Consider the following 20,670-nt stretch of genomic DNA (forward strand, 5'->3'; position numbering starts at 1 on the left):
CTCAGGCAATTCACTCACCTCAGCCTCCCAAAGGCGTGGGATTACAGGCTGAGCCACCGAGCCCGGCTACCAATTTTTAAAGTACTTACTAAGTACTTAGTTAACAGAGGAATATAAATTAAAATCACAATGAGATGCCACTACACATCTATTATAATGCTGAAAATTAAAGAGTGGTCATACCAAATACTGGTGAGAATGCAGAGCAATAAGAACTTTCAGACATTGCTGGTGAGGCTGTAAAATAGTACAACCACTTTGAAAAACAGTTATAAGCCGGGCTCCGTGGCTCAGCCTATAATCCCGCGCCTTGGGAAGCCAAGGTGAGTGGATTGCCTGAGCCCACAGGTTCGAGACCCGCCTGGGCAACTTGGCGAGACCTCATCTCTACAATAAATAAAAAAATTAGCCGGGCGTGGGAGCACGTGTCTGTAGTTTCAGCTACTTGGAAGGCTGAGGCGGAAGGATCACTGGAGCCCAGCAGGTCAAGCCTGCGATGGCCGGGAGTGTGCCACTGCACTCCAGTCTGGGCGACAAAGTGAGACTCCAACTCAAAAAAAAAAAAAAACCTGGGTACAATCATAACAAATAAAATTTGTGGTATAATTATTCAGTGGTACACTATTTGGCAATAAAGCATAATGAATTGATGATCATAACACAAGGGATGAAGCTTAGAAACATCAAGTTGAGTAAAAGAAGCCAGAAACAAAAAGAGTACATTCCAATGATAAGAAATTTGAGAATGGGCAAAACTATGTTGTGATGGAGAGCAGAACATTGGTTGCATATAGAGATGTAATTGACCTAGGCATAAGGGGACTTTCTAGGATAATGGCAGTGTCCTATATCTTGACTGGATGCTAGTTACATGGATGAATAGATTTGTCAAAACTCATTGAATACCTGTGCCTTTACCTGTACTTAAATTTTATCTTTTTAAAAACTCCCTAAAGAAATATAGGAAATATTCCTCAACTCATTTTATAAGACCACCATAACAGGGAGGGATACACAGACTAGACAGGAACATAACCAAAAAAAAAAAAGAGAGTACTGTTGGTAGATTAAAACACACTAAAAATGTTTAAAATACATGAATTCATAATAATTTAAAATACTTTATTGTCACCTTTAGAAGTTGCTAGGGCACAAACTTAGTATTCTGAAAGCTGACAAGAGAAATAATCAATCTTTTATTCTTTCTCATATGGGCTGTATTTCAAGGGAATCAAATAATTGAGGATGAAATTTTTTTTGTAGAAGAATTATAACAAATGCAGAAAGAATGATAGAATTGAACTATCTTGATTTTGTAGCCATTTTAATGAGTAATGGTCTAGGTAGTAACCACCAATGGCTGATGGGGAACTTTATAATTGATGAGGCACGGTGACACCACCTGTTCTCAGTGAACAACCTTAACATTACAAAAAGAGAGCCAACCAGCTGATATACCTCCTGGTGTGATCCAGTAGAAGGGACACAGTGTACTTGTGGAGTACTCTTGCTGAAACAAACCTAAATCTAATCAAAACTCTAGATCTGGGTACCTGTTTACAGAAGACACAGGAACCATAGAGATGCAATCCAGAATGTGAAAATTCCATAGGATAAATGACCTGGTTTCTTCAACAAGTAAGTGGCAGGCAGAAAAACAAATGGGGGAACTATTTTAAATTCAGAGACTTAAGAGATAAATCATTTGGATCCTGATTTGAACAAACCAATTGTGAAAAGATATGACATTTATGAGACAAGGTAATTCAAAATCAGACTGGATGATATTTAAGAATTATTGTTCATTGCCAAGTACAGTAGCTCGCACCTGTTAATTTCAGCATTTGGGGAGGCAGAGGTGAGAGGATTGCTTGAACTCAGGAGTTCAAGACCAGCCTACTTGGAAGGATCACCGGAGCCCAGCAGGTCGAGCAGCCACTGCACTCCAGTCTGGGTGACGGAGTGAGACTCCAACTCAAAAAAAAAAAACACAAACAAACGAAAAAAACAACCTAAGCAACATAGAAAGACCTTGTTTCTACAAAAAAAATTTTAAAATTAACCAGGTGTGATGGTACATACCTGTGGTTCTAGCTACTCAGGAGGCTGAGGTGGAAGAATCACCTGAGCCCAAGAGGTCAATGCTACAGTAAACCATGATCATACCACTGCACTGCTTGGGTGACAGAGTGAGACCCTAACTCACAAAAATAAAAATTAAAAACATTATTGTTAATCTTTTAAGCTTAATTAAATAAAAATGTTAATGAGTTTAGGAGGTAATAAATAAAACAAGGCTTGTCATTTATTGATAATTATTGAAGTTGAGTAATGCATACATAGGGATTTTTTTCTATTTTCTTTCTATGTATTTTTTAAAATTTCCATAACAATAAATTGATATTCAAAAAAATAAATTTTTAAAATTTTAAACTAGTTCTCATAAAATAAATTAGGGAGCTTACCAGCCTAACTGCTCTAACCCCATCTTATGTTGCTAGTAGTCATCAAGCTCTTTTTTTTTTTTTTTTTTTTTTAAAGTTTGAGTCACACTTTGCCTCCCAGGCTGGAGTGCAGTGGCACGCCTACAGCCACTGCAGCATCAGCCTGTTGGGTTCAGGCAATCCTTCTGCCTCAGCCTTCCAAGTAGTTGGAACTGCAGGCATGCACCACCACAACTGGCTAATTTTTTTATTTATTGTAGAGATGAGGTCTCAGTAAGTTGCCCAGGCTGGTCTCAAACCCTTGGGCTCAGGCAATCCTTTTGCCTCTGCCTTCCAAACTGCTGGGATTACAGGCATGAGCCACTGTGCCCTGCATCATCAAACTCTAAAGGTAAGCACAACTATTCCCATTGAGTCTCTCTCACCTTGCCCATTATCCGAGCAGGTTTTACCAGGAGATCCAGCGGTATGCCACACATCACCAGAAGTATTTAAGAAACCAGGAAATAAGTCCAAAAGTGTTTAGACAGAAAAGCAAATTCCGTGTCTTTACATACAAAATTCCTGTACAAAAATGGAAACTATGAAGCAGTGTGAGACCTCTTGTCATGTCTCACACCTTACAAAGATCTCTGTTCCTGGGGTGAATCACAGAAGGCCCTGGAAGATACCACTGTCACAGGCTAAGCTTACTCTGCCAGCATCTCTTTTCTTTTTCAGGATGATGCCAGCAAGCAAACCACCTGTGTAAAGATGAAGATCTCTCAGGGAGGGAACTTTGCAGCCTTCCTCCTGCAAGGCAAGATGAACCAGAGAACGGGAAAAGCTTCAGATTGTCAGTCTCTTCCAGATGATTACTCTTTTCCCTACAAAGCTTTTATTTAGAAGTTATTTTTGAATTACAGAGAAGTTGCAAAGATAGTTCAGAGAGTTACCCTATGCCTTCACTCAGCTTCCCAATAGGATTCAACATGACCATACTATATTTGTCAAAATAACAGATTTATTTTTCAGATTTCAGTCGTTTCTTCACTAATTTTTTTTTCTCCAAGGTTCAATCCAGGGTACCCTATTGTATTTTGTATTTAGTCATTGTGTCTCCTTAATTTATTATCTGTGACAGTTTCTTGGTTTTTCCTTGTTTTTCATGGCCTTAACACTTTTAAAGAGTGCCAGTCAGATATTCTGTAGAATGTCCCTCTTAAGGTTAAGGATGATTTGGGGAGGGTGGGGAATAAGATAACAAATGTGAATAAAATATATTCTGTTACCAGCTGGGCTCGGTGGCTCAGCCTGTAATCCCAGCACTTTGGGAGACTGAGGTGAATGGATTGCCTGCATGGGTTCAAGACCAGCCTGGATAACCTGGCGAGATCTCATCTCTATAGTAAATAAAAAATTAGCCAGGCACGGTAGCACGTGCCTGTAATTCTGGCTACCTGGAAGGCTGAGGTGGAAGGATTGCCAGAGCCCAGCAGGTAGACGCTGGAGTGGCTGTGAGTGTGCTACTGCACTCCAGCCTGGGCGACAGAGACTCCAACTCAAAAAAAAAAATAGTGACAACAGGCACTTCACAGAGGCAAAGTGTTCTTCTCATTGTGTTATATTAAGGGGTACGTGACAGCAACGTGACTCACCACTGCTGATATACCTTGATCACTTACAGTGGTGTCTGCCAGGTTTGTCTACTTAGAGCTACTGTTTTCCCCTTCCCATACTCTGTAAGGAACAAGTCATTAAGTCCAGACCACACTCAAGAGGAGATTATTTATTTATTTATTTATTTATTTTTGAGTTGGAGTCTCACTCTGTCGCCCAGACTGGAGTGCAGTAGCCGCTCCCGGCCACCGCAGCCTCGGCCTGCTAGGCTCCGGCGATCCTTCCGCCTCAGCCTTCCAAGTAGCTGGAATTACAGGCATGCGCTACCACCCCCAGCTGGTTTTTTGATGAGGTCTCGCTGCCCAGGCGGGTCTCGAACCCATGGGCTCAGGCAATCCACTCACCTCAGCCTCCCAAGGCATGGGATTATAGGCTGAACCACCAAGCTCGGCTAAGGGGAGATGATTTAAGTATCACCTCCTGGAGTTAGGAGAATCAAAGAATTTTTGGACATATGTTAAAACCACCACAGTAATTAATAAACATTTTGGAGGAGACACTTTGAGACAATGCAAATGTCCTGTTTCTCCTTCAAGTTTTACCCACCAATCTTAGCACTCATCGTTGGATCTTGCCTGTTATCACTGTGGTAATAGAACATACTTTATCCAAATGTTTGTTATCTTGATTTTAAACTTTGGCACATGTAGATATATGGTACATGGGCTTCTATTTAATAGCTTTGTCCAAGGTCCCCCAAATATTAGGTTCTTGAGGAAGATGAATCTTTTATAATGCTTTCTGTATTTAAGGACACTTTTGCGCCATTTCTTTTAGTTTCCTAAGGCTGCCATAACAAAGTACCACAAACTGGATGCCTTCACAATAGATATTTTATTTATTCTCTCACAGTTCTGGAGGTCAAAAGTCTGCAATTAAGGGGTCCAGATGATTACTTTTATTTTTTGAGTAGGAGTCTCACTCTGTTACCCAGGCTAGAGTGCAGTGGCATGCTCACAGCCACCACAACCTCGATCTGCTGGGCTCAAGTGTTCCTTCCACCTTAGCCTTCCAAGTAGCTGGAATCGCAGGTGCATGCCACCATGCCCAGGTAATTTTTTAATTTATTGTAGAGACGAGGTCTCACCAAGTTACCCAGGCTGGTCTTGAACCCCTGGACTCAGGCAATCATCTCACCTCCACCTCCCAAAGTTCTGTGGTAGTACAGGTGTGAGCCACTGCACTTGACTAGGATGATTACTTTTTTAAGGACACATTAAGCCAGGATCCCATTCCATCAGAGAACAACCTTTCCCAGGTTAGCAGGTATCTGGTACAGAAGCTGAACATATTTCTGTGACAAAACAAAGTCCCCCAACCACCCCAGAGGTTGTCTTCTCTTCAAATATCAGTCAGAAAAATTCTTTGGGGGCATCCTTCTCACTTCTAACCCTTCCTTAGCCATAATCCTCTCAGCTACTAATTCTATATATGCCACCTTACTCCCCAGATAGACATAACTAAAGGCAAAATGTCAGTGGAATTTACCATTTGTTACAGAAAACATGGAGACTGGGCAAAGCAGACTGGTTAAAAACTGTTGCATTAGTCCCATCAGTGTGAGAAGCCTGTTTCCCTTAGCTAACTGGCAGCAGCTGGAGGAGATAACGCTTCATGGGAAAGTCATATGGGGAGTGAGGACTTGCAATCACCATTGCAGAACTATGTCTTCTGCACTTGTGCAAGTTATTCCCTGGGTGGCTGCTACAGAGGTGGCTGGTTTCCGTGCCAGCGGTTCTGAGAAGACAGGCCGTTTCTGAGGAAACCTGTGGCCTGCTTGCAGTTGCTCAATGGTTCTTTGGTTTCCCAATGCAGGAGCTGGAGATGTTTGGCTGGATGTGTATAAATTGCCCAAGGAGTCTTGGCTCAGGGAAATGGAGCACCCCCAACTCACTTTAAATCCAAAGAAAAAGGGCAAACAGCCGCAACTGGTAGGAAACCTCTTCGCTTTCAGCTGATGTTTCTCCCTACCCTTGACCCACATCTAGCTTAAATCGTCCTTGGAATTTCAAGACTGAGGAGGCCTCTGGGCTGTAAGAGAGAACAACAGGAACATTGGCCCGTGTCTTCCAGATTGATTTGCTGTGGCTACATTAAGATATTAAAAAGTAAGCTGGGCTCGGTGGCTCAGCCTGTAATCCCACGCCTTTGGGAGGCTGAGGTGAGTGAATTGCCTGAGCCCGTGGGTTCGAGACCTGCCTGGGCAGCGAGACCTCATCTCTACAATAAATCAAAAAATCAGCCGGGCGTGGTAGCGCATGCCTGTAATTCCGGCTACTCGGAAGGCTGAAGCGGAAGGATCGCCGGAGCCCAGCAGGCGAGGCTGCAGTGGCCAGGAGCGGCCACTGCACTCCAGTCTGGACGACAGAGTGAGACTCCAACTCAAAAAAAAAAAAAAAAAGATATTAAAAAGTAAAGGTGTCTTCCATAGTGGGAATCTCAGTGTCTCTGGTGTCTGGGAGTTGCCACTCTACCGAGACCACTCCCAGGCACTTCTGGTCTCGTCTGTCCTGACTCCTGTTTCTTAGGCAATTTCTCCCCCTCCTGTCTGGAATAATCTTTTCATGCCGCAAATTCTACTAAAGGTGACAGATTATGGTATAAAGGGATTGTTCTCAATATACGGGAATATGCATATTCTTTATATTAGCCTTACAAGGTAGGAACTCGACCAGTTCAGTTTAGTGGTATGTGATGCTTGGGCCTTGTGCTATGTCTTTAAGATGCAATTGCTCAGGATTAAGACTTAATTTACTTATTCATAAAACGTGTGCTTATTATTTTTAAACCACCAATAACTAATATTTATTGAGCGCCCTTTTATTTTTATTTATTTATTTATTTATTTATAGTTGAAAAAGCAGCGGGAGGGGACCCAAAAGAGTTGCCATGAGCACCCTTTTAAAACACATTGTTGACCGGGCTCTGTGGCTCAGCCTGTAATCCCAGCACTTTGGGAGGCCGAGGCGAGTGGATTGCCTGAACCCGCGGGTTCAAGACCCGCCCAGGCAAGTTGGCGAGACCTTGTCTCTACAATAAATAAAAAATCAGCTGGGCGGAGTAGCGCATGCCTGTAGTTCTGGCTACTTGGAAGGCTGAGGTGGAAGGATCGCCAGAGCCCAGCAGGTTGAGGATGCGGTGGCCAGGAGCATGCCACTGTACTCCAGTCTGGGTGACAGAGTGAGACTCCAACTCAAAAAAAAACAAAAAAACAAAAACAAAAAAAACACATTGTTTTGGGTGCTAAAGAACTCGTGAAATTATTACTATAGGAGACCAAGACTGAGACTGCCATTTACTGCTGAGCTCCCCGAGTGGCTTTGAACAAAATTCCTTTCTCCCGGTGAATGTCTTAGGGTTAGATGTAGACCTATGTTCCTGCTAGTGTTGCCAGGCCAGAGGCCTTCCTCCTCTAAACTCTTACAGTTTTTTGATAACATCTCGCATGCTACCTTGGTTTTGATTTATCATGTTATGCATGAAAGTTGTTTTGTTCTCACTAGATGGTAAACTTCTCCATTGTTAAGACCATACCTTCTGCTTTCCATCAACCAATCCCATAGCATCATACTTAGTATTCAGAAGGTCTGTGTTTTGATGGTGTAATTTGTTATCTAAGCACTTTGAAGAGAGGGTGGTTTCTCACCATAATGCACTCCTTTTTCCTTGCACTGAGAAACAACCAACTAATGCCAGTTACAGTGGTAGTTCTTTTACTATAAACTGTGTTAGAGTTAATTAAATATAATTCTCCACATCATTGATAGATATATTTTGCTAATCAGAAATATAGTATACTTCAACTTAGTTTTTTTTTTTTGAGCCTGTCACCCAGGCTGGAGTGCAGTGGCACAGTCATGGCTCACCACAGCCTCTACCTCTTGGGCTTTGCCAGTCCTTCTACCTCAGCCTCCAAAGTAGCTGAGACTATAGGCACATGCTTGGCTAATTTTTTTTTTTTTTGTAGAGACAAGGTCTTGCTATGTTGCCCAGGCTGGTCTCGAAGTCCTGGGCTCAAGCAATCCTCCTCTCTCGGCCTCCCAAAGTGCTGGGGTTACAGACATGAGCTACCATACCTGGCTCAACTTCAGTTTTTATAATGGTGTTATAACCTGTTTCCTCACCTCTCTTCATTTATATTTCCTCTTATTGTCATTAACTATTTCCTATTTCCCTGACTACTTTTTTTTTTAATTGAAAAGCACAGTTTATTTAGAAAGTAAATTAGAGAGAGAGAGGAGATTCACCTTCCCAAGGTAGAGGAAGGGGCCAAAGCTTAGGGAAGCATGGCCAGACTAGTTTAACAAAAGCAAATGGTAGCCAAGCAAAGACCTCCCTGACTGCTTTTTAAGATCCTGAAAAGTAGGGATCATATTGTTAATGTCCTACAGGCCAGAGGACCACACAAATACTGGCCCTCCATGTCTGCTGCGTGAATTTACTTCTCACAAGAGTAACTGGGGGGAGAAAGAGCATCTCAGATTGAAGAGGGAGGGGGAAGCTATATCTAACCTATTGTGATTTAATTTATCATTTTTCTCCTCAGAACACTCCTGATTCCATTTCTACAGATCATTTAGATATGGTAAGAAACTTTAAAGAATATCTCTAGAGAGACTTAAATTACATTTTAGAGATTTTTATTTTTACTTGAAATGTACCTTAAATATCGAATATGTTATTTCCATATTGAAAATGTTGGTCAGGCATGGTGACTCAAACATGTAATCCCAGCACTTTGGGAGGCCAAGGTGAGGGGATTGCCTGAGCCCACTGGTTTGAGAACAGCCTGGGCAACTTGGCGAGACCTCATCTCTACAGTAAATCAAAAAATTAGCCAGGCTTGGTAGCGCATGCCTGTAGTTCCAGCTACTTGGAAGGCTGAGGCAGAAGAATAGCCTGAGCCCAGCAGGTCGAAGCTGGGGTGGCCGTGAGCATGCCACTCCACTCCAGCCTGAGAGATGGAGTGAGACTCCAACTCAAAAAAAAAGAAAAGAAAAGAAAATGTTCCATCAGGGATTTTTTCAACTTTTTCTGACTTAATCTTGTGCCTCATAACCACTGAAGATAACCTCCTGTCCTTGAGGATAATTGACTCAAGTCATTTGTCCAGAGATGAGTTTATGTGAAGTTAAAGGAACTTAAATTTTAGGTCCCTTACTCGGGCCTCTGGGAGGGGCCCTATCAATGTGTTCTTATAGTCCTATATTTTTGTAAAATTGGCAAAGGTAGCATATTTTAACCACAGTCACTTAATACCCTTGTCTCTTCACTCGAACTTCTTCTGTCACAAAAGTTCCCCCATATTGAGTAGTATTAGAGTGGCCATGGGCATTTTGTGTTCTTTTTCTTAAAGAGGCCCCATGAAACCCAGATTTGCCCTTGCCAAAACAACAGCCCAAGTATCTTTGTGATGGAATAGAGAACAGAGCTGCTTCCCTGGAGTTCCCTGGCACTCTTGGGGACTGGTTGCACACCATTCTTTCCAGAGGCTTACCTCTTGGAAGACTCGGGCATATCATAGAGTAATGATGAACTTGTGAAATGGAAGTCTCTCCTTAGAGCACCCTTTTTCCATTTTTAAATTGCATTGTGTTTCGAATTATAAAAATAACACATGAATATATCATTCTTAGAAAGGTCAAGAAATTCAGATAAACACCCCTCTCCAGAGGTAATCACCATTATTTGTATGGTATGTGTTTTCTAATTCTTTTGTTGTATATTTATATTTTTATATTTGTTTATTTTGAAAAATATAGTTTTGCTCCACTGGAATTTTTTTCTCCATAAGTGGCATCATACTATATGTATTTTCTTACAAACTAGCATTTTTTTACTCGTCAATTTGTTGGCACGGTTTTTCTATGTCAAAGAAGCCTGCCTTGTTCTTTTGGCTTACTGTGTTATAGTCTACATTATAGATGTACCATGGTTTATATGGCTACTGGTCTATTGACGATATTGAACTTGCTCCCAGTTTGGGGCTTTTATACAACACAATTAAAACCTTTGTAATATTCTTCTTTGTAAACCTGAGTGCCCCTCAAGGGTATGTGCATTTTTAGTTTTAGTACAAACGCTGCTAAATTGTCCAACAAAAATAGTGTAACATTTTGCATTTAATCAACATTTCCCTGCAGCTTCATGGATCTCGATAGTACCAATAAATATTATTATTTTTTGCAAACTGGTGGGAAAAAACAGCATGTCATTGCAGATTTCATTGTTCCCTTCATATTTTTATTGGACATTGAGGTTTTCTGTTTATGAATTGCCTGTATGTATCCTTTGCCCATTATATATTTTCTTCCAATCTGTTATTTCCTTTTTTACTTTGTTTATATGTTTTTGATGTAAAGAAGTCTTAAGTTTTGATATTGTCAAATTTTTCTATCTTTTCTTTACAGCCATTGCACTTAAGAAAGCCTTCCTTGGGCATTCCCTTCCGGTCCCCTCCCACTGTGGGAGTTTTTCTGTCCTCTCAATAAATCCTGCTTTCTCAAAAGAAAGAAAGAAAGAAAGTCTTCCTTACCTCAAGGTTATAAATAAATCTGGTATTTTCCTCTAATACTTTCATAGTTTTGTTTTTTTGACATTTTATTCTTTAATTCATAATTCTTTTGTGAATGGAGTGTGCATAGGTGAGGCTTGTTGCCTTTGGTTGTACTATAAGGTGCCTTCACTGGGATGTTTTACTGGGAAACCCTTGTGTCAATGTCCTGGAGTATTTTGCTTTTGACTGATGGGCTTTCCCATCATTCAGTATGTAAACTTTACCTTTATCCGATTGGCTGCGTGGAGTTAGGGAAGGAGTCTGAGTTTAGACTCAGACTTTGCAAAGAGATTTTTCAACCAATTCTCCTGTTGCTAGCCCCACAAGCACTTCAACTTCCAGAGATACCTGATCTGTCATTTTCCTAAGTCTTTGAGGGTTTGTGGGATGAATAGGTGACTAGTAGTCTTTCACTCCACTGGATTAGAATCTTTCTTGCGTCTGCAAAATCATTTAGCCATCTGCTTTTCAGCTTTAAAATGTTGTTACTTTTGTGTCCTCTTTTATTCTCTTAATTCTCATGAATTTTTGTCTTAAAAATCTTTACTGTCATGTTGATGGGGTCTCAGGAGGGAAGGGAATTAAAAACGTGCTCATTCTTCCATCTATATGTTTCAACTAGTTATTGCTGGTCAATGGTTGTATCAGTATTCATCAGGTCTTTAGTTTCAGTGAAAAAAATTAGAAAGACATCAAATTTCAGAAAATTGATAGGAAGCAAGGGAGAATAGGCAGTGACAATGCTGTAACCAGATATTACTACCCCAGGCTCAGGTGATCCTCCTGCCTCAGCCCCCTGAGTAGCTGGACTACAGGCACACACCACACCTGGTTAATTTTTTAAAAATTTTTTGTAGAGATGAGGTCTTACTATGTTGCCCAGGCTGGTCTCGAACCCCTGGCCTCAAGCAATCCTCCTGCCTTGGCCTCCCAAAGTGCTGGGATTACAGGCTTGAGCTACCATGCCCTGCCAAGGGGATGAACTTAGACAGAGATGATGTTTTAATTTTTATATTGTAAGAGAAACATGTTTACATAAACACATAGCCTAATAAATTAGAATGTCTAAATTAAATTATGACTAAAATTGGCTCAGCATTTTAAAAAAATGATGGATTAATAATCATAGAAGAAGTTGAAAGGCTGAGCATGATGGTTTCATGCTTGTAATCCCAGTGCTTTATTTATTTGAATGGGGGTCTCACTCTGTTGCTCAGGTTGGAGTGCAGTGGCATGGCTCACTGCAGCCTTGACCTCCTGGGCTTAGATGTTCCTTCCACCTCAGCTTCCTAAGTAGCTAGGGCTACAGGTGCATACCACCATGCCTGGCTAATTTTTTATATTTTTTGAAGAGACAGGGTCTGGCTATGTTGCCTAGAGTGGTCTCAAACTGCTGGGTTCAAGCAGTTCTCCTGCCTTGGCCTCCCAAAGTTCTGGAATTACAGGCATGAGCCACTACACCTGGCCAGTCTTTCTTTTATCAGTTTCTACATTAATTCCATTGCGATCAGAGAACATACTTTATTTGAATGCTTTTAATTTTATGATGACTTGTTTTATGCCAAGAATATGATTTATTTTGGTAAGTGCTCTATGTGCACTTGAAACAAATGTATATTCTGCTGTTTTGATCAAGTTATTCAAGTCTTCAATATCCTGACTGCTTTTCCTTCTATATCCTTACTATATTCTTACTGATTTTGTGTCTGCCTATTCTATTGGTTATTGAAAAAGGAGTCTCTAAGATTGTAGATTTATCTATTTCTTTTATTGGTATGAATTTTTGCTTTGTATGCTTTGATGCTCTATTATAATAATTTGGAATGTTATGTCTTCTGATAAATTGACCATTTTATTATTATTCACTGACCCTTTGATTCCTGGTAATATTCTTTGTTCTGAAATATTCTGTGTCAGATATTAATATGGCCACCCCAATTTTCTTTTGATTAGTTTTAATAAGATGTATCTTTTTCTATAATTTTACGCTTAATGTATTTTGTGTCATTTTAAATGAGGTTTTTTTTTCACCTATGACTTCAGATGGTGGGTGATAAAATGAATTTATTTTTTTTCTTTTGAGTCAGAGTCTCACTCTGTCACCCAGGCTGTAGTGCAATGGCACACTTACGGCCACTGCAGCCTTGACCTGCTGGGCTCAGGTGATCCTTCCACCTCAGCCTTCTAAGCAGCCAGATCTACAGGCATGCGCCATCACGCCCGGCTAATTTTTCTTGATTTATTGTAGAGATGAGGTCTCACCAAGCTGCCTAAGCTGGTCTCGAACCTGTGGGCTCAGGCAATCCTCTCACCTCAGCCTCCCAAAGTGCAGGGATTATAGTGAGCCACTGCGCCTGGCCTATGAGGGTTTTTTTGACAGCATATATTTGCCTTTTTATATGATTCGACAGTCTCTACCATTTATTTATTTGTTTTTTATTTTATTTTATTATTATTATTTTTTTTTGAGTTGGAGTCTCACTCTGTCGCCCAGACTAGAATGCAGTGGCCGCTCCCGACCACCGCAGCCTCGACCTGCTGGGCTCCGGCAATCCTTCCGCCTCAGCCTTCCAAGTAGCTGGAATTACAGGCATGTGCTACCACGCCCGGCTGATTTTTTTATTTATTGTAGAGATAAGGTCTTGCTGCCCAGGCAGGTCTCGAACCCGCAGGGTCAGGCAATCCACTCACCTTAGCCTCCCAAAGGCACGGAATTACAGGCTGAGCCACCGATTTATTTATTTTTTAATTTAATTTTTTTTTTTTTTTTTTGAGTCAGGGTTTTACTCTGTTACCCAGGCTGGAGTGTAGTGGCATGCCTCAACCTCCTGGATTCAGGTCATTCTTCTGGCCCAAATTCCGGGATAGTTGGGATTACAGGTGCATGCCACCATGCCTGGCTATTTTTTTTATTTTTTGTAGAGACAAGGTCTTGCTATGTTACCTAGGTTGGTCTCAAATTCCTGAGCTCAAGCAATCCTCTTGCCTCAGCCTACTAAATTGCTGTGATTACAGGCATGAGCTATCACGCCTAGGCTCTTTTAGTTGGAGTGTTTAGACTGTATGCATTTAATGTGATTATAAATATGTTTGGGTTTAAATCTACCACCCCTTGCTATTACTTTCTGTTCATACCATCTGTTTTTCTTCCCTTTCCCTCTTTTTTTGGCTTCTTTTAGAATGAGTATCTTTAATGATTCCATTTCATCTTCTTTGATGAATTACTAACTATGCCTTTTCCTTATTTTAGGATACAAATGTTTGTTTTAAAGGAGACATCAAGTTGAGTCTTCCAGTTCAAATCATGAAAATCAAATCACCTAAACCTATTACAGGTATGTATGATTCAACTAATATTCTTTCTTTTTGCCGTTGATTCCTCTATTTTTTCCTTTTTTCCCTTTCTCCACATTTCCCATCTTTCTGTTTATTAGCAGCAATATCTAAATTACAAACATAGTTCTGAAGAGGAAAGTTTTTAAAAACTCAGAAGCTCTGGGACCTTAAAACAAAAACAAAACAAAAAAGTAAATGTTACAGGATACAATCAACTGACAGAATTTGAAGGTCAGAAAAGAAAGATACCTTTTCTGAGTGCTAAGTTGAGTTCATTCATTCCTACATTTCTATGCTTATTCATTCCTTGTATTTGCTAAGTGCCCATAATGCACAAAGCTCCAAGATGAGTAGAACACATCTCTCGCACTGTGGAAGATGGTGGTCTACCAAAGGAGAAAGAGGATGCCCCACAGTGGGATGTAGTAAGGATAGCAATGGGAACATCTGCAGCTACAAAAATGCAGAGGAAGAAATGACTGCCTCTGCCAAGGGAGTAGGCAAGGGCTTTTTAGTGGAAAGGACATTTGGACCAAGTTTTTGTTTTTGTTTTTGTTTTGAGTTGGAGTCTCACTGTCGCCCAGACTGGAGTGCAGTGGCCGCTCCCGGCCACTGCAGCCTCGACCTGCTGGGCTCTGGTGATCCTTCCGCCTAGCCTTCCAAGTAGCTGGAACTACAGGTGCACGCTACCATGCCCGGCTAATTTTTTTGATTTATTGTAGAGATGAGGTCTCACCTGCCCAGGTGGGTCCCGAACCCGTGGGCTCAGACAATCCACTCACCTTAGCCTCCTAAAGGCGCGGGATTACAGGCTGAGCCACTGAGCCCGGCTGGACCAAGTTTTAAACAATAAGTGGGACTTTGTCAAGAAGAGCTGAGGGGATGGCCATTGCAGGAAGAGAATATAGAGTGTTGTCTCGGCACTCATGTGTGATATTAACAATGTCTGTAAGAATCAAAAGGCCAAGAAAATTTACTCTTGTAAAAGGACATAGTGATAAGACTTGCCCTATCAAGATTTATTACATTAGCTAGGCATGGTGGTGCCCGCTACTTGGGAGGCTGGGGTGGGAGGATCACTTGAGCCCAGGAGTTCGAGGTTACTGTGAACTGTGATCACACCACTGCACTCCAGCCTGGGGGACTGATTGAGACCCTATTTCTCTATTTAAAAAAAAGATTTATTACAATGCACAGTAGCCAAGACAAGATTTAAAAATAGATAAGTGAATAATGGAAATATTGCTGAAATATAGATAGATAGAAATAGTAAGTAGAAAAACAGATGAGGCCAGGCTCGGTGGCTCAGCCTGTAATCCCAGCGCTTTGGGAGGCTGAGGTGAGCGTATTGCCTGAGCCCGCGGGTTCGAGACCCGCCTGGGCAACTTGGCGAGACCTCATCTCTACAATAAATAAAAAAATTAGCCGGGCATGGTAGCGCGCACCTGTAGTTTCAGCTATTTGGAAGGCTGAGATGGAAGGATCGACGGAGCCCAGCAGGTGAGGCTGCAGTGACTGGGAGCGGCCACTGCACTCCAGTCTGAGTGACAGAGTGAGACTCCAACTCACAAAAGAAGGAAGGAAGGAAGGAAGGAAGGAAGGAAGGAAGGAAGGAAGGAAGGAAGGAAAACAGATGAAAATTAGATGAATGAAACAGGAGGGAATGTCCAGAGCGGACCCAGGCATAATTGGTCCCTGGAGGCATCACAGAGAATACTGCGGAGCACTGGAGAAAGGGTGGTCATTGGTTGTCCACGTGGACACAAAAAATAAAACCTAACCCCTGCCTCATCCTAGAACCAAATTTCAGATAAATTGTTGATTAAATATGAAAGGCAAAACAGTAACACTTCTAGAAAATAATATAGGTAATATCTTTATGAATACTAGATAGGGAAGGATGTTTTGTTTTATTTATTTTTGGGGAGGGGTCTCACTCTGTTGCCCAGGCTGGAGTGCAGTGGCATAGTCATGGTACACTGCAGCCTCAAACTACTGGGCTCAAACCATCCTCCTTCCTCACCCTGGATCTACAAACACACACCACCATGCCTGGCTAATGTTATTCTTTGTAGAGATGAGGTCTCGCTATGTTGCCTAGGCTGGAAAGACTTTTTAAACAAGATACAAAAAATGTTTACAATGAAATAAAATTGTGATTAAATTTGACTACATTAAAATTAAGAACTTCTAATTATCCAAAGATATTATTAAAGCATGAAAAAGCAAGCTGCACGGTGGAATAAGATATTTGCAAAACATATAAACTTCCTAATGATCCATATTCAGAATATATAAAGAATTTCAACAAATTATGAGAAAGAGATAGTCCAGTACAAAATAGGCAAGAGTATTATAAAGCTATTTATACAAGAGATTATTCAAATGGACTGTAAATACATGAGAATATACGCACTGTCATTAGTAGGTAGGGAAACATAAAACCACAGTGAGATACCACTACTTACCCACTTGGATGGCTAAAATTTTTAAAAAGACTGACCTTACCACATGCTGGTTAGGATGTGGAACAATTAGAACTCCCATATACTGTCCTTAGCACTGAAAATTGTACAACCACTTGGAAGACAGTTTGGAATTATCAAGCAAAGTCAACAATAAATTATATCCTGTGAGCAACATTTTACCCTCCTAGGTACCCAACCTACCAGTTTGCTTGACTGAGGGAATTCTTGGGATATGAGATTGTCAGTGCTGAAACTAGGAAACTCTTAAGCAAACCAGCCTGCACTGGCTACCCTCCATCTAGATATGTATCTGTAGAATTGCAAGCAAATGTGTACCAGGAGACATGTACAAGAATGGTAATAGTGACATGATTTGTAATAACCCCAAAGTGAAACAACCAAATGTCCATCAACAATAGAGCAAATACAGTGTATTATATTCATTAATGGACTACTATACAGCAGTGAAAATGGACTAACAACAGCTACACACAACAAAATGGGTAAATCTCACAAGCACTATTGAGCAAAAGAGGGCAGCCATAGAGTTAATACTGTATGGATACCCTTATGTACAGTTCAGTACCAGGTGATATGAAACTATAGTATAGAGGATGCATGTTTAGATGGTGAAGGCATAACTAAATGCAACTAAGTGACTACCATAAAAGTCAGGAGCATGGTTGCCACTCTTCCCAGGGAGTTTGATTGGAAAGGGGCCCTGGGAAGCTTCTAGGGAGCTGGTGATATTCTGTCTCTTGACTTGAGTAGATCATACAAGAAGTTTGCTTTATAATAATCTATTAAGATATATATTTTCAGCCGGGCTAGGTGGCTCAGCCTGTAATCCCGCGCCTTTGGGAGGCTGAGGTGAGTGGATTGCCTGAGCCCATGGGTTCGAGACCTGCCTGAGCAGCGAGACCTCATCTCTACAACAAATCAAAAATTCAGCCGGGCGTGGTAGCACATGCCTGTAATACCGGCTACTTGGAAGGCTGAGGCGGAAGGATCGCCGGAGCCCAGCAGGTCGAGGCTGCGGTAGCCGGGAGTGGCCACTGCACTCCAGTCTAGACGACAGAGTGAGACTCCAACTCAAAAAAAAAAAGAAAGAAAAGAAAAAGTTTAATAATTAAAAGTAAGCAACAATGATAAGAATTTACAGTACTAACATGAAGTGATTTCAACATATTTTAAGTGAAAATACAAGGGATATAGTGTGTATAACAGCAATACTCAAACCTTAGCTGCATCAGACGCATTTGGAGGACTCAATAAGACCCAGGCTGTTGGCCAATAATCCCAGCTACAGAGGATCACTTGAGCCCAGGGCTTTGAGACCAGCCTGGGCAACATAGTGAGATCCATCTCAAAAACAACAATAACAACTCAGATTGCTGAGCTCTACTACAGTTTCTGTCCCAGTAGGTTTGAGGGAGGTCTGAGAATCTGCATTTCTAACAGGTTCCCAGGTGACTCTGACACTGCTGATCTGCCACCACCCCTTGAAAATGACTAGTGTGTAATATGACACCATTTGTTTACAAAAGGTGTCTCCCTCTAGATAGCCATGCAAGAAACTGATGACAATTGTTGTCTCTGGGGAAGCAGCCAGGGCACTGCGGGACTTCCTGGGCAGCTTGAGAAACCAGGCACCTTCCAAAATGAATGGAATTCTGAAACTCAGGGTGTGAACCCAGAAAATAAGTCACCCAGTCTTACTGCGGATTTAGGAACAGACAAAAAAGAAGGAAATTAAAGATTAGAGAAGGGGAGTAATAGGAAAAAATGATTGACAGAGAAAGGAGATTTTTTTTTTTTAGTTGGAATCTCACTCTGTCACTCAGGCTGGAGTGCAGGGGCACACTCACAGCCACCACAGTCTTGACCTGCTTGGCTAAGGCGATCCTTCCGCCTCAGCCTTCCAAGTAGCTGGAACTACAGGTGCATGCCACCATGCCTGGCTAATTTTTTTATTTATTGTAGAGATGCAGTCTCGCCAAGTTGCCCAGGCTGATCTCAAACCTCTGAGCTCAGGCAATCCTCTTGCCTCGGCCTCCCAAAATGCTGGGATTACAGGTTTGAGTCACTGTGACTGGCCAGAGATTTTTTTTTTTAAAGGAAGGTAATTGGGTAAACAACCTAGAAAGAGACTGAGACTGCCTAATTATGTGGATCTTCAACAATGGCTAAAAAGTGAGAGTAACTGGGGGGCTGGGGCCTTCCGTAGCTGGGGAGATGACGACAGTGGCATTGTGAACATTTCCCTGGCCACCTTTGCAGAGATTCTGTGATCCAGAGCAGAGAGAGTGATGCTGAGGTGGAGATGTAGAGGAAGAAGGAGGGAGAGCCACTGCTGTCCACCTGGGCTCCTGAGCCCCAGCGGGTGGGGAAAGGCCAAGAGAAGACTGAATGCCTGGTCTCACGACCCAGTTGCAGAGCAAGAAGGGTTTTCTGAGGATGAGGGATTCTGCAAGAACACCAGAAAGCATGGAGAAAGCAGGAGAAATCAGGAAAGGAAAAGTCAGATCTCCTGATTGAGTCTAGACTATTTTCAACCTAGGCACCACATTTAAAAGCCCCCTGGAAGTCTTTGCAAAGATAGAGGACTGTTGCGGGCTGGGCTCTGGGCAGCATCACTTCATCAAGGACAGTCAGTGGGAGCAGCAAATGGCGATCTTCAAAGCTTCTTACAAGAAGTACTTGGACAGAGAGTGGGAGGAGGAGCCGCTCAGGTGAGTCCTGATGCTTGGGAGCCAGGGAAGCCCCAGAGCTCCTGCTCTCTTGGCCCATGGAGGAATCAACCCAAGGACTTGAATTAATCCCAGATCTAAAAACTCTTTCGAGTTTGGGGGAATTTTCAGAAAACCTTAAACATACTGTATGGAGATTAATTATGGGGGGGGCAAAAAACTGGAATTATCTTTTGGAGGGCAAGTCCTTTGGAGTACAGGTTTCTCCCACTAGGTAAGTGCTCTAGGAACCCATTGGTATCAGTGTACCAGCTGCGTTGTTGTGAGAGACTGTGTTGCATTTCAGTGAATTTCGTGTGCCCATTTCGTGATGGGTGACTTACGAGTGCCCTTGCCTACACCATGTTGAGTGTTCAGCAGTTTTTGACCAAAAAGAGCATGGCCCCCGTGTCTCACCTTCCCTATTCACCTAATCTCATCCCAAGTGATTGTTTTTGTTTCCCTGGATGAAAAAAGTCCACGAAGGGAAACGTTTTACCGATGTGGAAGAGGTGAAACAAAAAACAGCAGAAGCACTAAAAGGCATCCAGCTTGATAAGTTCAAAAATTGTTTTGAGCAGTGGAAAAGCATCTCAATAGGTGTATTGTATCAAATGGAGAATATTTTGAAGGAGCTTGAAGTTTAGACATGTAAGAATAAATACACAATGGGAAATAAATAAATTCCAGGTTTTTGGGGGTCCCCCTTGTAGTTAGAACAAAGATTGATAACATGGATTTTAAAAAAAGGAATGTATGTCTATGGAAATGAGAAATGGAATTGATTTTACAGTTTTATGTTGGACAGGCGAGGTGGCTCATGCCTGTAATCCCAGCACTTTGGGAGGCCAAGGTGAGAGGATTGCTAGAGTCCAATAGGTCGAGGCTGCAGTGGCCGTGAGCATGTCACTGCACTCCAGCTTGGGTGGCAGAGTGAGACTAACTCAAAAAAAAAGAGAGAGAGAGAGAGAGAGAGAGCAATAGAATTTATTTTACAGTTTTATGTATAACATCTCTTTTAAAGATTTTTTTCCTGGTTGTCTATACACAGAAATAAAAGTTCTACCACTATTAAGATTTTTCTTCATTTCCTTCCTGCCTTTCTAAATGTCATGTAGTACAGGTGAATCATTGTTATAATACATTACTTTCTAATCTCTGTTAGCAGTTAGGCCTCATTAACTCCATGTTGTGATTGTAAAAAGCCCAAGGCTTTGAAGAGTCCATGGTAGAGCTGGTTTAGGAACCAGCTCTCCTGACAGCAGCTATGTATCTCAGGAATGTTCCTGTTTTCACATGGGAAGTGAAACCTCTCATCTTGCTGTCAAGTGGACCTTGAATTTTCTCACTTCGGGACACCAAGTCCTAAAACTAAGCCATCGCAGCAACTACCTAGTACTGACTGGACCACAAGGTCTGCAGCTTCACTGGTGGGCTGGAACCGGCGTCCACTGCCCGATGAGATATAGGGATTGTGT

General features: G+C 41.8%; 1 protein-coding gene across 2 annotated transcripts in view; it reads left to right on the forward strand.

The window, feature by feature from the left end:
* The window catches only part of WDR93 (WD repeat domain 93), a 47,951-nt gene that overhangs the window by 10,132 nt on the left and 17,149 nt on the right, over nucleotides 1–20,670 (forward strand). For both annotated transcript variants that reach the window (XM_008070624.2, XM_008070625.2), the window contains exons 4-8: nucleotides 3,165–3,243; nucleotides 5,919–6,034; nucleotides 8,650–8,688; nucleotides 13,910–13,994; nucleotides 19,024–19,195. In XM_008070624.2, the coding sequence (XP_008068815.1) occupies nucleotides 3,165–3,243; nucleotides 5,919–6,034; nucleotides 8,650–8,688; nucleotides 13,910–13,994; nucleotides 19,024–19,195 (491 nt within the window). The remainder of the gene's footprint in view (nucleotides 1–3,164; nucleotides 3,244–5,918; nucleotides 6,035–8,649; nucleotides 8,689–13,909; nucleotides 13,995–19,023; nucleotides 19,196–20,670) is intronic.

The sequence above is a fragment of the Carlito syrichta genome, unplaced genomic scaffold (genome assembly GCF_000164805.1).
Source record: "Carlito syrichta isolate Samal-C Ts95f unplaced genomic scaffold, Tarsius_syrichta-2.0.1 Scaffold313872, whole genome shotgun sequence".
NCBI classification, from domain to species: domain Eukaryota; kingdom Metazoa; phylum Chordata; class Mammalia; order Primates; family Tarsiidae; genus Carlito; species Carlito syrichta.